An 18,426-nucleotide genomic window follows, 5' to 3' on the forward strand; every position below is an offset into this window, starting at 1 on the left:
TTCATTGGATCGTCATCAAAGTAATTTCTCTGTATCGATATTTCAGTTAAATCATTAAGTTCCTCCCGCCAAATGTTGAATTTATCCTTAATCTTTGCAGTAAGGACCTCATCCCAGTCAGAACCGGAACACCAGATTTCTTGCATAATAATTTTCGCCCGAATAACAAAGGGTGCAATAAATCCAAATGGATCGTATATTTGGGCGAGGCTTTGCAAAAGTTTCCTTTTTGTAGCAAAATCGTTTCCAGCAGAAAAGTCAATTAAATTTTTTAAATTTAACTTTATATTGTCTTCAATGGAATTCCAAATCATGCCTAAGAAATTCGATTCACTAGTTAATTTGTTGTCTGATTCCTTAATCCCATCTGAGACCCATAAATCGTTTAATGCTTTAGAATTAGTTCTTAATTTTCTGAAATTCATCCCAGCATCCTTAAATATATTAACCGCATCTACAGATAACCGATATGCATCTTCAACCGTTCCTGCTCCAAAATATAGGTCATCGACATAGACAGAAGAATTTAACATTTGGCAACTGTCCGGCTTTTTATCTTTATATTTTCGAATGTGATATTTTATAGTGGCGGCCAAAATGAAAGGAGATATAGTCAAACCGAAAGCTACGCGACACATTTGCATAATCTTAAAGGAGTCATTATTTTCATTAAACCAAAGAAATTTTAGAAATTTTCTATCACCTTCAGCAATTCCTATCATCAAAAAGGCTTTTTCAACGTCTCCACAAAACGCTATCTTAAACTTACGAAAATTTAACATAATGTCTAGTATATTTGGATTTAGATTAGGTCCCGACTCAAGGCAGTCATTTAACGAATTCCTGTCCTCTGTCCTTGAGCTAGCATCGTACACAATTCTTACCTTAGTAGTTTCACTAGGTCGTATCACTGCTCGGTGCGGCATAAAATATCCCAAATTTGTATCATTATTTGGACATTCCTCCACAATTCCTTCTAATATCTGGTTCTCAACAATTATATTTTTATATTCCCGAAAAATCTCCGGAGTTTTACTTAGTTTATTGTGAAGGTTTGCGAATCGTTTCTTAGCTACCTCAAAATTATTTCCTAAATTATTCGGACTGTATTTCCAGATTAAATTTGCCTCATATCTTCCGTTTTTAAACTGCAAATTTCTTTCAAACTGGTCTACTATTTCGCAGTCAATATCGGAATCACCAGAATCATTAATTCCCATATGTTCTAATTCCCAAAAACCTCTTAAATCTTTCAACACAACAGTGTTTGTCATTACCGCTAAATTTTCAGAACAATTTTTGTTTGTTTTATTTTTCTCGATTCCTGCGGCAACCCAACCAAACACAGAACTGACTGCGTACAACCCTTCAGATATTTTAATTCTTTCAGAATAAACTACATTCCAGAATTCATCCCCTCCAATTAATATCTCAACATCTATGTTATTTTTTCTTGCGCAATCGGCGATCTGCAACCCCATATGCTCCATGAAGTCTGCAATTTGTTTACTAGGCACACTGATGGACGCCGAGGAAATAACATCCGAGATCAAACATTCAATTTTTATTTTATTATTTTGTTTCCAATTCTGAATTTCGATTTCAACGACCGGATAGGAATGATTCATTGCCTTCGTCGCACCAAATGAATAAACAGAAAGTCTTTCATAACGGATTGGAGTAAGTTTTAAATGGTCGGCCAATTTTTTCGTTATAAAGGATCTGTGACTGCCTTGATCAAGAATTAATCTAGTTAATTTTGATTTATACTTAGAACAAGCATAAACTGTACAAGTTTGTAATAATATTTCCCTGGCATTACAGTCATTATTATTATCACCTTGAGGAACAAAAGCAATCAATTTTAAGTTTTGAACTTTATTTCTTTCCTCAGAATTCAAAGTCAGAGATTCAGTTTCATTTTTGGAATAACCTTGTTCCAACTTTTTGTTTACAAGGGATTTATTAGTACAAATCGATTCATTGTGATACATACCGCCACATTTATTACATTTAGTTTTATTTCTGCACCTTTCTGATGTATGGAATTTTTTAAAACAAGAAAAGCAGCGGTTTTCGGATCTTAGTTTCTTTAATTTATCAGAAACATTCACTTCGCATTTAAATGACTCGTGCAAATTATCACAAAAGATGCATTTTCGGTTAACTGCAGTATGAAATGCAGCCGTGGGTGTATTTTTTACATATTTTCTAGTTTCATATTTTGATTGATCGACTCGCGGAGGCACAGGATTTTTCCTTTCGCTTAATACTAGATTTGAAACTTCCCTGCATTCTATTTCCGTTTTAATAAATTGTGTTAATTCCGAAACTTCAACTTTATCTTTCGATCCTCTTTGCCGATTAAATTCCAAAACTAAATCGTCTGGAATTAATTTTAATAATATTGGAATTAATAAATGTCCATATGAGCCAGAAGTTACTTCTAAAGTTTCCAAATTACGAATCGAAACTTCTAATTCGTCATATAATTTACGTAAAGCCTTTACGTTAGCAGAATTTTTAACGGCTTCTAAATTGAGAATTCTATTCATGAATGAATTAATGATCAGGTCTTTTCGACCATATCTGTCCTTTAGTAATGCTACACAACTATCATAATTACTTTCTGTTAACTCAAAGCCTGACACAACATTCGAAGCTTGTCCCGTTAAGAATGTTTTTAAGTATACAAATTTTTGTATTTTTGTAAGCGTTTCGTTTTTATGTATCGAATTTTCGAAACTATTCCAAAATTCATTCCATTGTTTGGGGTCTCCCCAAAATTTATCAATCATTAATTTTGGTAATTTCAGCGTACTACTCCCACTAGAACTGGAACTTACATGTAAAATTCCATTACCACTAGACTGGTTTAAATCAGAACTTTGGGGATTCCTCGCTGGCGGTACTGCGGTAATCGCACCTAGAAACTGCTTAATTTGACTACAAGCAATTATACATTTGTCACTGTATTCTTCGCTTATACTATAATCTTCTTCAATTAAGTTAACATCAATTAACTCTTGTATTTCATCATCAAGCGTTCTCAAATTATTTTTCTTTTCGGTCAATAATTCAAAGAATTCTCGTAATTCTTTAATCGAATTTTCCTCTCCTTCAATTTTTAATTTATCTTCAATCACTTTAATTAACCTAGTAACAGACGATCTCAATGTGGAACGTTTACGTTTCAATCTATCTAACTTTTCTTCCATTTTATTTAATTTAAATACACCCACGACAGCAATAATAAATACTTACTAATGTACTACAAATAATCACTAAATAATTAATTTAAGATTTCCCTACCTTTATTTGGAATTCCATTGTCACTTGAATATGAAATATCCATTGAAATCGAAACACTTGGATCGAACACCTAAAATCTTCACAAAGCCTTAATTCCTTACGCCGATGCACCATCTAATAATTATGTGCATCTCCAAATCAGATGATGGTGGTTCAGTGAGTTCACTAATTTTAACACTTTTTCATTTTTGACAATATTTTAATTACTATATACAGAGCGTATTCTTAGGCCGCCGCCTTCAACATGAACAAACTTTATTCTCTTACAACTAAGCGAGCAACAGCGCCCTCTAGCCTTTTTCTTCAAATTACACAACATCGAACCCAAGAAAGCTAATCCGATTTCACTGCGAATTCGCTACAGTAAACAACAACAATTTTCTAAACAACTCTATTTAGATATTTTCCTCCAGCTTTTATAAGCTTTTTAAATGCACGAGAAACTTCTCATATTTTCTCGATTTTCTGGATAGCAAAAGAGTACAGTTATGAGATATCTATTATTAAAATGTTAGATGCGTGTACACCTTATTTAGTTTTTCCGGCAACGCTTTGTTTTCAAATAAGTCTCGTGCTGCATTGCACGGGAATGTAAAAACATTTTAATAAAAAAGTTCTACTAAAAATAGTAAATTAAATTCAAAATCCGTAACAATATAAACGGAAGACGAAATTTTCATTTTATCCGATAATGAAAGATTAAGTTCATAAGGTATGTCATTTCTTTTAAATAAACCGTTTAAGTTCATATAAAAAATGTAATTTTTGTAAGCTGATTTTTTTCTGTATTTTTACTCTATCGTTTTTATATCCGGCATATAACGCACACCCATAAATTTCGATCTTATTCTTGGTATTAAAAGTTCGTGTTATACGCCGGAATATATGGCATCTCAAAGCCCCGATCATGTACCGAATGTTATTGAACACCTGCTGGAAGAAGCTTTAAATGTAGATCAGAATTCCAGAAAAAAAGACTTGCGATACTGCATACACTGCACTACCCCATGTGCATAATTGCCGCAATATATCATTCAGTATAAAAATGTAGTCGGCATTAAGCGGAAAAAAATTAATTTGTTGATATCTGAAGAACTGACATGCCATTTCCCCTGGAACGCGATACGACTCGCATCTAAATTGTTGTTAATATTCGTCTGCGTTTTTCTAGAAATGGCAGAACTCAGGCTGAAGCATTTTATCCACTTAGATCTAGCTGAAAAGAATCCACTTTCACCGAGTGCACAACTTTCATAGTAGATTCCGAGTCCACTTTACTTTTTATGTGTACACCCGTACGTGAACAAAATTCTTGAGAGTTAGCAACCTTTGCTGAGTTTACCAGAATATTAAATCATTCTGTGTTAGTTAATATATCAAATAACTCCTTAATAGTAAACTGGAGCTGAATTTTCAGAAGCTTGTTCTCAAACTTTATCATTATTACATGTTTAATGTATTTCACTCGAGTTCTCTTCTTCTCGGGACAAAGAATTTTGCTGATAAATAAAGCCAAATTTGTTTCTGTGAATTTGAAAAGTCAGAGAATTTTACAGGGGTCTTCAAATGAGTGAGTGTTATACATAACCGGAATGAACAAAAATTTAGACATTTTCGATAAAGATTACAATTAATTAAATTAAATTAATTTTTTTTTTTTTTAAAGAAAGCTTTTAGATTTTGCATTACACTCAAAAGGGCGTTTTCTTTAACGTTTTGTACGTTACCTTAATTTATTAAATACCATGTTCTTCGCACTTAAACTACATAACATTCAATTCAACAGCAATATCACAAAATATTTGAAAACAGCGTATCCTTACGATTTACGATATATAGTCTCGCGAGCTGGAGATAAATAAAACAAAATTGTTTCTTTTTTCGCACAGTGTTGCCATTGCTCGCTTTGAAATCGTTGAGTTTCATTAAAGTTTTACAAAATATGAAGTAGATAATAAAACATATTTCAGATTTCAAATTTGGGCTTCCAGATGCCCATATTCGAGTGGAGGACTACGTTATTCAAAACTGGATGTCTCTAGATACCATTGTTTTTTCACAGTGAGAGAAGTATACGTACAATCATGTAGATTCTTCATTGTTTAATTTTTTATATATATAATATAGGGCGATAATATTTGGTGACAACAATTTGAAAAGTGAAGCAACGCAAAATGTTTTTTCGAAACTACTAGCCTTTCTGGGCTCCTGCCCCTTTGGGCTAATAAATTGTAGTTCGACCGTCTCAAACGCAACCCTGTCTGGCATTCTGCCAAAACACATAGACTCGTCCAAAAGGGGCGTTATCACTTGCTGCGACGTGAAAGGTCACGTGTAAGTCTTTTCTTCTCCGGAAAGAGCTATGCTGGAAGGAAAGAAATTCCACATCCTTCCATCCTATTTTGAGAATAATTTGCCCCGAATGGCGCTTATGGTCGCGGATGAGGCGGTCGAACTTTAGCAAAGTCATGCAGTACAATGCAAAATCAATTAAATAATCAAGAGATAATAATTAAATAAAAAATTAAAAAGGAAGAAAGAAATCTGAAAGGATTCAAATTTTAACTTCGCATCAGATGGTTGTTGAGGTTTTTTTAATGCCGTCACTGAGCATCACAGAGTTCCACTTTGCTCTCGGACTCACTCCTGCTAGCACATTTTTTTCTCTTCTTAGCTTTATTATTAATTTTTGCTTTCTTCGCACATACACCACATAAAATAAAAGAGTGATATCAGAAAGTATTTAATACAGCATAGCTTTATAATTCCCGGTAGTGTATCAGAGGTTCCTACACTCATTTTTATATTCGTTATATAATTTCTTTGCAAAATAGCCTCTTGAACAGTCAGCCGCCTAAAAGAATTATCGTAAAAAAGAAAAAAAAAACCATATAATGATTTTAATGAGTATAAAAGTATTTAATTTTTTTAATTAGACATGCCGCGATTTAAACACATCTTTACTTAAATCAATCGGAATAAAAAGCGGAAAAACTATTTTTAAGACTGCGTTTATTACTTTACTATCACTTAGTTTATTTCTCAGTAAAACAAAGATTAAATCTGAAAATTAAGTATCTTAGTTCTAACTGAATTGGCAACACGCTGGTGTGTAGAGATAATAAGTATTTCTTTGTGGACAGTGGCAACTCGTTGCTTTCAAATAGCTGAATCTGTTAATTAAAACTGAAAGATGAATGCTATACAATTTGCCTAATGGCAACAGTCTTGTGTGCTGGAGATCAAAAAGTGCCGAAGTTTTTCTAATTTACTAGGGAAATACATACATGCATATGAATTATCCACCATTTAATTTTTTATCTTTTTAATTTTTTAAATCTCACTTCAGTTGTTTACTAAGTTTTTTATGTTGATTATAGCGAATAATTCGCGGTGAGATCATAAGATTAGCTTTCTCTGCACTTTAGGATTCGAGTTCTACACTCATGTCCATAAATTAAGGATAATTCGGAGTCACGCGGAAATCGAACTCTAAAATAAATATATCACCTGTAAAATCACTACACACATCTTCAAGAATCATATGCAAATTTCAGGAAGTAACCAGATGACACCGATGGTACGTCACAATGACGAGAGTGTAAGAGATATATAAGGAATACAGGCAAAGAAGTAAAATTGTTCGCAGGCGCTTTATAAGCATTTCAGTGCAATAACCGAATAGTTATGACACAAAGGACGCATATGGATGATTTTTTACGTGGTAGAATTATCGGCCGTATGGAATGTGAGCGTACCCAACTGGAAGTATCAGACGAACTTGGAATTGCCCAGAGTGTCATCTCCAGGCTTTGGCAACGACTCCAAGATGATTGTAATGTGAGTAGACGTTACAGCACAGGTCGCCCCAGAGTTGCAACGCCGAATGAGGATCGGTATTTGGCAGTTACTGCCAAAAGAAACAGGCGGAGCACAGCCTTAGACCTGTCTCGTGAGCTCTCTTCAGCCACTGGTACGACAATTTCAAGGCAGACCGTGTACAGACGCTTAGGGCAGATTGGTCTATATGCTCGTAGACCTGTCAGATGCGTTCCACTTACTGCAACTCACTGTCGCCTGCGGTTAGACTGGAGTAGAGAGCATGCATTGTGGACACCGCAACAGTGGGCTTGTGTGATGTTTTCCGACGACACCAGGTTTAGCTTGCAGTCTGTTTCTCGCCGGACGTTCATATGGAGAGCTCCAGGTACCCGTTACCACCAAGAAACATCATTGAACGACACCGTTACGGTGCCAGGAGTGCTCGTTTGGGGTGGAATTATTCTGGGTTCCAGAACTGACTGCATGTTCAAATTGGAACCATGACAAGCGAAATCTATCGGGACGTCATTCTGGAACAACATGTACGTTTGTTTCGGGGCGCCATGGGCGCACAATTTGTGTTTATAGATGACAAAGCCGGTCCTCACCGTGCAAACATCGTAAGCGAATGCCTTCAATTGGATGATATCACCCGTATGGACTGGCCAGCATTCTCACGGGACTTGAATCCAGTAGAGCACGTGTGGGACATGCTTGGCCGACGAGTTGCAGCCCGTCAACCTCCTCCTACATGTCTATCGGAACTTCGGAGAGCATTGCTTTTTGAGTGATGTAATATCCCCCAAGATCAGATCGATAGTTTGATACTCAGCATGCCTAGGCGTTGTACGGAGTGTATTGCATCGTCTGAGAGACATACAATGCATTAACAATCATACCAACTATGTAATATTAGTTTTTTGTAATTAGTTTTTTTTTTTTTTTTTATTTGCTCCAGGAAGAAAAATTGCTAATTTTTTAATAATATCAAACATATAGCATCTTTTTTTGCTCTTTACCTTTTGTTTAATAAATAAGCTTTACAAATAAGTCAAATTTGTTTTGCTTCTAACTCTTCCTTTGCCTGATTTTGCATTATCCTTAATTTATGGACATGAGTGTATTTAACGTTTTAGTAGTTTAAAATACAACTACTGTGTGATATTGTGATATTGTACGAATATCTGTGAGGAAAAATTTCAGCATTTTGTTTTATTTCTTGGAATAAGAATAAATTTTATTGACGTTTTATCGGACTTGTGCATTCAATTTATTGCGAACCAGTACGTACGCAACAGTATTATGTCCAAAGGTTTTATTATTATTATTATTATTATTATTATTATTATTATTTACACGCACATACACGTTTCGAGAATATTTGGGCTGATAGCTCTTTGGACTAAAAATTTTCAAAAACAGCACATCTTTAGAGTTTCTAATAGAGAGTTTCGCGCGCTGGGGATAAAAATATTTTATTCCGTGCAGTATTGCCACTGTTAACTTAGAAATTGTTGAGTTTGTTAACCGAAAATTTGTTAAATGTTTGCAAAATATGCAATAAACAATAAAATAAATTCCAAATACGGGCTTCCAGGTGCGGGTGGAGGACTCCATTCTTCAAAATTTGATGGCTCTAGGCACCATTGTTTTTTCATAATGTAAGAAATATATATAAATATAAGCAGGTTCTTCATTATTTAATTTCTTAAAATATAATACAGGGTGATAATGTTGGTGGCAACAATTTGAAATGTGATATAACGCATTTAAGAGTTTCGATGCAAAATACCGTTTCGAAACTAATATCACATTCTGACTAACGTCCTTTTGGGGCTAATACAAGATTTTCTGCGAATGCCGTGAAATCATAGTTTAACCTTTAGTGTTCAGTCCTTGCTACATCACGTAAAATTATGAGCATATGAACTCAGTCTTTTAATAATGATACGCTTCTAAGAATTTTCCTATTTTATTCGATCCTGTCATCTTGATTTAAAACACTGTTTTGAATTTCTGTTGAAATGAGACTCCGTAATTCACATGTTATTAATGCTAAACCTGAGCTTATATTTATCACACTGTTGCTTCAGAACGAAACTCATAACTGCAACTAGCTTCTCGTGTTACTTGATGATTAAACGTGCTCACCAAAAGGAACATTTATTTACTTAACTTTTTTCAAAATTTTACCACTTCTTTCAATTAAAATCTGAAAATATTTCAGCTTTCAAAATTTTAAATCATATGAAATAAATTCATTAGGTATGCTTCTTTTCTTATAACTGTTATTTTTTAATTAAAGAAAAGAAAACATGGGCGAAAAATTGTGCAAACTTCGCAGAAAACGTTTCTCAAGTATAATATCCGAAGAAGAAACAGCTGACGTACAAGCGGAGAATATCATATCTTTATCAATGCTGTCTGATTGGCCTAAATTCGAGTATATAAGAAAGTGGTTTCGAAAACTTGTTTCAGAGGAGGCATCGTACGCTTGGTTGACATTCGCAAGCACAGCTATGATTTTCTCCCTGTTATCAGCTTTAGCGGTAATTTCTCTGTTACAGGATTCTTCGGGTTTTATTACGTATATAGAAGTTCGTCTGCCTTTGCCGGTAAGAATATATATATATATATATATATATGTTTTTTTTTTTTTGAAACGCTTTTAAGAAGGCTCTTCGTTTAATAATAGAATCTATAGACAAATATTTTGCGCTATGGGTTGTAAATAATTTACTGCAAATTTTAACTTATTATTGAATATTTTTGACAAAAAATTAGATGTTAACAGAATTTGATGACTCTATGTTTTTTGTTCTAATAAAGCTACAGTGGCTCCCAAAAGTGTTCGTACACTTATGATTTTCATTGAAATAGAGGTCTATCCATTAATTAAAAGTAAACTTTCTGAATGAGATTTTAATAATAAGATCTATAATCTCTTCGTAAAAAAATTACATGAAATATTTTTTAAATATAGCGAAACTTTATTTTTAAGAAATTACTAATAAAAAAATGATAAACATTTTATCTCACAAAAGTCTTCGTACGCTGAAATATTTTTGGATAAAATCAAAGACAGAATTATCGTTTGCCACTTTTTTCAATTTTTGCATTGTGGTGGAATTTAAAAAATCGTTTGCTTTAATTTTTTATTTTTTACTTCATAATATTCTATTTATTATTGAAAAATGGGTCGCAGTCGTAAAGAAATTACAAACAGCATTCGAAAATTGATAATTTTTCACCATAGTAGTGGTAAATCAATTCGAAATATCGCTAAATTAGTTAATTTATCCCATTCCACAGTGCAATATGTGATAAAACGCTTTAAAGAAGAAAATCGGATTGAAAACAAGGTAAGAAAAGGTCAACCGAGAAAGTTAATTAAACGTGATGAGAGATTTAGTATTAAAAAATTTGTGAAAAACCCAAGCTTGAGTGCTGTAAAAGTTTCTGCAGAATTTAATGCAAAGTTTTCTACTTCAATTTCACCTTAAATTGTTCGACGAGTTTTCGGAGAAGCTGAATTACATGGGCGTTCTGCTTGTAAAAAAAATTGTTAGTGAGAAAAACAGAAAGCTTAGGCTTTCATTCGCGAACTCAATGATAAATACACCCGAAACGTACTGGAATAATGTCCTATTTGCTGACGAAAGCAAATTTAACATTTTTGGTTCCGATGGTCCAGTAACTGTATGGAGAAGAAAAAATGAGGAACTTCATTCTAAGAACTTAGTTGGAACAGTTAAGCATGGCGGTGGTGTTCTTGTGTGTGTGTGTGGGGGGGGGGGTATGACAGCATCAAACTAGGTTATTTGGTATTTATTGATGGAATAATGAATCATTCTCTTTATTTAAATATTTTAAGAGAAAATTTAAAACTATCAGCCCAAAATTTGGGTATTGGAAAAAACTTTATTTTTAATCATCATAACGATCCTAAGTATACGGCTCTCAACGTTCGCCTGTAATATCTCTATAAGTGTCCACAGGTTTTGAAAACGCCACCTCAGGTCGCCAGATTTAAACCCCATAGAATACATTTGGAAAGAGCTGGAGGTTAGAGTACGAAAACACAACATCAAAACGAAAAGCGAACTCAAAACAGCCATGATGGAAGAATGGATGAACATTGATACAGAAATTAAAAAAAAAAAAAAAAAAAAAAAACTAGTAAAATCTATTCCCAGACGCTTAAAAGTTGTTGTGGACGCTAAAGGATATCCTACTAATATTAATTTAACGAAAAATGAAAATATTTACTAATATGTTAAGATTTTTTTGAAATGTACGAAGAATTTTGTGAGATCAAATGTTGTCATTTTTTGATTATTAATTTCTTAAAAATAAAGTTTCGCTATATTTTAACAATATTTCGTGTAATTTTGTTACGAATTGATTATAGATCTTATTATTAAAATCTCACTCAGAAAGTTTACTTTTAATTAATGGATAGAGCTCTATTTCAATGAAAATCATAAGTGTACGAACACTTTTAGGAGCCATTGTATATTACGAATGTAAACAGCAGACAAAATGTAAATTCTTTGAATGCAGATAGAGAATCTACCATTTGCCTGTCATTCTGTGAGCTTTCTGCAGACAAAATACAAATATCATAAAAGTATTTATAGTTTTTGTTATGCTAACAGATTATCTATCTCCTCATATATTTCGATGAGATAAAAGTTTCATTTTTTGCCTAAAGTTTAGATTATTCTTTCCTGATGTTAATCAAATTAAACTGAGTTTACTGATAAAGAATTTTCATGCAAAAATGCTAGATATCATTTAAGAGAATAAATTAGAAATTGTCAGTTTAAATTACAAATTCTAATTTATTCTCTTTAACGATTTGTAACATTTTTACTTGCTTGTACGAAGTAAAAAGGAAGTATTGTAATCGCGAAAAGTTTCAGGCAAAATATTTCAACGAAAATATCCATTTTGACCGCTACCGAATGCAATTTAACGATGTTTTTGCGTGATATCTGTACGTAAGGACAGAATAAAAGACTCTTTTCCTTTAAAAAAATTATAAAACTGCTTTAAAAATAATTCTGACGTACGTATCTCGCATAACTAAAAAACGAGTAGCCTCAGAAAGTTGTAATTTTGTATATAGGACTGCTATAACATGTAGATGTGCACCTCGTATTTTGGTTGCAATCGGCCGCACCAAACGTATATAAATATATTTATATATATATATTCACTCTGTTACCCGACTCAGTGATCTCAGTTTCTTTACTCTTATATGTTTGTAAATTGTATATTTTTTGCTTTAAAAATGATTGAATTATGTTGTTTTTATCTTCCGGTTGTAAAGTTGCGCGCCTCCAACCTGCACGCAACAAAGTGGTGACTGCTGAAACTGGAAATTAGACAGAGTCTTGAGAAGGGTTTAAGTCCCTTTTTATTCAACTTTAGAAATTACAAATGCGTGCTCTTGACGCTCACAAACTACGCCGACCCGGCGGTAAAATAAAAATAATAAACTGAAAAGAGATATTAACAAGTAACTAACTACGAGGCTCTCTAAACGTAACTAACAGCACCACGTTCTAAAATACCGCTGATAATTCAGCAAACTCCGAATATTACGTTGAAAGATTAACAATTGGCCGAGGCAAGCACATAGGCCGAAACGCGTGGTTCTTCAATTTCTAACTAACCACCTCCGCGCTCGTGAAGTAAGAAAAGCACACTTCGAACTCGTTTCCTTTTTAGGTGCTACTTTGGTAGACGGTTGCACGGATTTTTGGCGATTTACATTGGCGCAATTGTTGGCGCGGTTTTTACAGTCGTCAGCCATCTTGAAAAATGCTGTTTTTACGTATTTCACGCATAGTAAGGTATTCGAAACTTTAAAAAAATAAATATCGTTAAAAATAATGGATTAATTTTTTGTTGAAAACCTTGTTTTCATTAAGATGGCTGACAAATATAAATAAATACATTTACTAAGAGTATAAAATGCTAAAGTAAGGTTAAATTCTTACTTTCATATAATAGAATAAAAACATTGCGCCAACATTTAATTGGAATAAAATATTACTTAAATTGAATATTGAATTGAAAACATCATACCAACGTTTAAAAGAATTAAAATTTTTCAGTTACTTAAATTCAAATCCTTTAAAATAAGTTTTATAGGATATAATTATTTAACATTAAAACATGTGGCAATAAATATCTCCGGAAATTTTAAAAAATATGTATTAAATTTTTAATAAAAATTGAAGTATACAATAATAAAGTAAAAGAAAAATATGTACTTACATTTTTTTAAGCATTTTACTATACGCATATTGATAAGCACCAGGAAAAAAAAAATCTTCATCTGTTATCCACATTTCTCGCACTTCATTGAAGAAGCAATTAGCGAGGTTTCCTTCAAATATTTTAAATAAATTTCCTCTGACCCTTGTAACAATAAATAAATCTTTGATTAGGAAATCCAGGTTGGCCAAAATAAGGTCTCAAACGGCAATTTTTTTATGCCGATACCAACAATTCTTGGTAATTACCACTAACAACATTCATCTTCGAAACGGAGACATCCATTCGCTTTGAAATCTGAGGAATTCGAAGAGATGAATAATAAAATTTTAAAATGGCGCGGTAATGCACAAATATTCAGTAACCAATCAGGGAGCTGATTACATCACGCCTAGAATTAAAATTATTTAAATAATCATTCATAATAAAATCATATTTAAAAAATGCAAAATTAAATTGTGTTTTAATATTTAACAGCCATAAATAATGTTTAAAACATTAGATTAAATTTATAGATATTAAAACCAATTACGTTTAAAATAATGTGACGTCATTCATTACATCACTCACAACATAAAATTCCATAAAATATCATAAACAATAAAATTTTTATTTCAAATAAAAATGCAAAATTAAATTCATTTTTATTATTTAGAAGTCATAAATAATATTTAAAACACGGAATTTATGCATAATAAAACGCATTATTTTTTAAATAAAATGACAACAAAGTATCGGTTACCATAAATAACTTGTCTAGCAATGGGTTTACTATAAGTCGTATCGCTCGCCAAAAAATCGCCAAAATCCGTGCAACCGTTTACCAAAGTAGCACCCCTTTCTATTTAACTCAGAATACTTCCGCAGATAATTTGAATCCTTGCGCGTTCTACTAAAAATTTACATACTCTGGCATTGGCAGTTCCAGGGAAAAGTAAGGCTTGACAGGAAAGATAGTTTAAACTTAAAATAAATGTTAGTTAAAATAAATATAAACCCTACACGGTTAAGGTTTTTATGCCTTTCATAATTCTGGAAGCAATATTTGTACAATTATCAACAATTTAAAAGCTGTTTAAATGCGGTTAAGTTTTAAATAACATGGCGGGCATATTTGTTTATATTTGAAGCAGCAGAATTGTAGATTTGTTGCCAATCTAGAGAGACTAAGCTTCGCAACACAAAAATAATGCCTTCATTTATTATTGCGAATTAAATCATGCTTAATCCTTTCTGGAATTTTTTCGAGGAAATAAGTGTTTAAGATTTACTTCGTAATTTTTAATGCAGATATTTTGAGTTTTTATGTATTTGTATGTATTCGAAGTGAGAACTGAATTAATTGAATGAGAAATACTAAATCGTTTGTGAAAAACTGTTTCTTTTCTGTTTTGTTTGCTTAATTTCTTTCATACATCGTTTTAGCTTTATTATAGTATTTGAATAGAACCTGTGGCAACGATAATTCTTCAAATGATATAAATTTTGTGCATTCAGAGTGTCGTTATAGTAAACAAATATAGTGAATTTTAAAGAGTGCATTTCTTCTATTGTGGTTTATGCGCTGTCGACGAAGTAGATTTAATTCAATCCAATCAATTTAAATGAAATTCAAGAAAAAAATGCGTATAATTTAATATTCCGTACAAGGAAGTCATGTGGTGTACAGATCAGATTTTTTTTATTATCGAGTCCGAATTCGGAAATGTACGTACACATGTATGTTTGTATGTTTGTTTGATACATAAGTACACTCTGTACAAAAAAAAAATAAATGTATGTCTCCCGTTCTACTGAGCCTATATTTAGCTTGTATTTTTCATGTCTCGAAACGCGACTTAGAATATACGTTAGTTTTATATGCATTTGTTAATATACCATGTTTTACTAACTTACTTGCTTTTTTATTTCAAAGTTCAAAACTAAAGTTCAATCCAAATAAAATTCGCAGGTATTTTCTAATTTACTTTAAAATTTGTATTTTTAGTAATTTTTGTAAATTTTTCGAAACAATTTTTGAAATACAACGTATAAAATTTTTGGAATCACCTTAAAGTAGCTGTATTCCTAGGCATGCGTGCAAAAATTAGAGATTTTTAATTCATTTTACCAAATATACATAAATTTAAGTATAGGCGTATTTGAAATTTGGCATATTCGTTATAAGCGATAATAATGCCAACTCTTTTTTATACTTAGTTAAAACTATTTGAAAAAATTAATGATGGATTCTTTTTTTTTCGCTCGTGCACATCGAAAGAGAGAGGAAAATAGGTTACCATAAATTAAGAATTTCGCTAAGGGGGCCAAATTTTAAAAAAGGCGTATTAAGATAAATGTTTAAATTTCTCGTCAAGTTTCTCGCCAAATTTTATAAAATTTAATATTTAAGTATAATTTGAGTCGCATAATCGTAAAGGGAAAAATAATTGGTATATCATTTCAGAAAATATATTTTGTGCCAAAATACTTGCCTTAGAACGATGCTATATATATAAATCTAATAGATATCCTAAATCCCGCTTTCAAGACATGAGAAACACAAATTAAATTCCGTCAATCTACCCAGTCGAACGGATAATATAAAACTGTCTTTTAGTGTGGGGGGTTGCAGAGTATACATTTCTAATTCCAGTCCAGTACCGTACTAAAAAAGTGCCGTACTATTTTGAAGAATTAAATTAACAGTAATTTCAGAACCGTCTGAAATCACTGTTAATTTAATTCTTCAAAATAGTACGGTACTTTTCTGTTAACTGGACTGGAGTTATAAATGTATACTCTGCAATCCCCCCCCAGTAAAAGACAGTTTTATATTATCCGTTCGACAGGGTCGATTGACGGAATTTAATTTGCGTCTTTCATGTCTTGAAAACGGGACTTAGTATATTCATTAGCTTTATATATATAATTCATAATTAAGTACTTATTTGTTAACGGAGAAGGATTGGTTAACTTTGGCGGTCATTTTATAAGGTTAGTTTTTCTTTATTTCGGGGTATAAAATGCTTGGCAATCGCTAAAATGGTTTCGAAGGGTTTTTTACTCAAGCTACAATTTTCTACAGTTTCATGAACTCCACTGGTACGACCTCAAATGGTATCTTGTTATACCCCTATGTTCCTTGTTGCGCCATTTTGAAAAGCTCCATACCTCTTCTATGGTTTGCGTATGAGCTCTGAAATATGGATCCACTAAATGAACTTAGTGTTCATTCTAAAAAGCTCGAAAACGTCTCTTTCCATACCTCTTCGATGGTTTGCGTATGAACTCTGAAATATGGATCCACTAAATGAACTTGGTGTTCATTCTAAAAAGCTCGAAAACGTCTCTTTCGAATTCTAATGTTTTGCAGGTGGCCCAGGAGTCGGATTAAATTGGTCGTTCCTCTTTTGATATGTTCGTTGATTGCATTTAATCAAATTGTGGCTGTTTGGTCTGGTGCTGTAACTAAAAAAATTTCTTTAGTTTCTCCGCAAATACCGATGAGAATCCACTGAGGTGGCGGAAAGCGGCCAACGTTAATTCTTCTTTTCGAGAAGAGACCGAAGTCTCTACGATTAAGTCTTCAAATATTTCAGTCCATAAACAGTAATATCAGCTATGTTGAATTCTTCCATGCAAAATTTCATTGATGTCATTTCCATAGGCCAGCAACAGATGAATCTGGTGGCAGTAACAAATGGCGATTCACTACTGTAAACCAACTGCATACTCACATTCCCACCGATTCCATATATTTGAAGCATCGCCATGTGCTCTTTGACTGACTCGAATAAAACTTCATTTCTTGCAAAGTAGAACATTGACGATTACTCGGCAATATATTATACTCTTGTAAGAAACTAATAGTTTTACTGTATGGTAGATCCCATATACCCATGATCGAACTATAAATTCCGGTAAAATAACCTCCATTCTTAAAGCTGCTGCTAAATTATGATAGAGCGTAGCCACCCAACTGGGGTAGTATTTAGCGACACTGCCTGCTGTACCCAAGGGCCTGGGCTCGAATCCCCGAGAAGCCATGGATGTTTGTAAAATGTATAGTGCCTCTGCTGCATGGGGGGCATTGTCCTCTTAAGAAGTTGGTGTTAGGTGAAGAGGGGTGGCAGACCTCGACCTATCCTCCCCGGGGTGTTCCCCATCAAAATTGGGGGGATGGAAAACAGCGAAGCCGTGCTGTCACCTTTGTGGTGCTCAAGGCTCTTGCCGACAGGCTCAATCTTCCACGATGAATTTCGTGGGCTTATGCTGATGTTACTGTCAGACAAGTGAGATAAGTCACAACAACATGATAGAATATTCTCTTGAACTCAAGCATTTCTATATAAAGAATTAATATTCACAGTTGAACAATTAACGTTCTGTCAAGTCTACCGAGAACAATTTCCTGTCAGGAGGTTCATGGTGTGTATATTCACGGTCGGGTAGATGTAGCAAATTTAGCATATTGCCAAAGCTAAATGCTGGTTTTAGAAGTATCAGAAGCTCTAAACAGAATGTATATCATTCAATTATTCCGCTGTTTATTCCACTTCTGCGAGTGTTTATATATAGTGTTACGTGCGTACAGATTAGTTTGAATTGAACGCGCAAGTCCAATGAAAAATGAATAAGATTTATTATTATCACAACTACAATGCTTAATTTCCCTCAGATATTCATTCAGTATTACAATATCCTACAGTAGTTATCTTTTAACTACTCAAACATTCAAGAGAACTTAATCAAAACAGCTAAAGAGAGCTAATCCACGAATTCGCTACAGTCAACAAGAGCAGTTTTCTAAACAAACTCTTAAAACAACAACTAACTAACTAAAATTACAACGAACTGAATGTTTTCTTCCTTTTTATAAAATTTCAAATCGCGCGCGAGAAACTTCTGGAACTTTCTCGAAGTCAAGAAGAGATGTTTATCAAATGTTAAATGCACGTGCTCTTGTATTTTTAATTTTCCGACTTAGCTTTCCTTTAATATTTCATCACGCGCTACACTGCA

General features: G+C 33.1%; 1 protein-coding gene across 1 annotated transcript in view; it reads left to right on the plus strand.

The window, feature by feature from the left end:
* The first annotated feature begins 9,448 nt into the window (after nucleotides 1-9,448).
* Nucleotides 9,449-18,426, plus strand: part of LOC118199009 (beta-hexosaminidase subunit beta-like) — a 115,259-nt gene continuing 106,281 nt past the window's right edge. Inside the window, exon 1 of the mRNA XM_085813645.1 lies at nucleotides 9,449-9,749. Within this exon, the coding sequence (XP_085669771.1) occupies nucleotides 9,450-9,749 (300 nt within the window). The 5' untranslated portion in view covers nucleotide 9,449. The remainder of the gene's footprint in view (nucleotides 9,750-18,426) is intronic.

Source organism: Stegodyphus dumicola, chromosome 3, assembly GCF_044657685.1.
Source record: "Stegodyphus dumicola isolate Sdum_Otavi_A_Nest chromosome 3, ASM4465768v1".
Classification (NCBI taxonomy): domain Eukaryota; kingdom Metazoa; phylum Arthropoda; class Arachnida; order Araneae; family Eresidae; genus Stegodyphus; species Stegodyphus dumicola.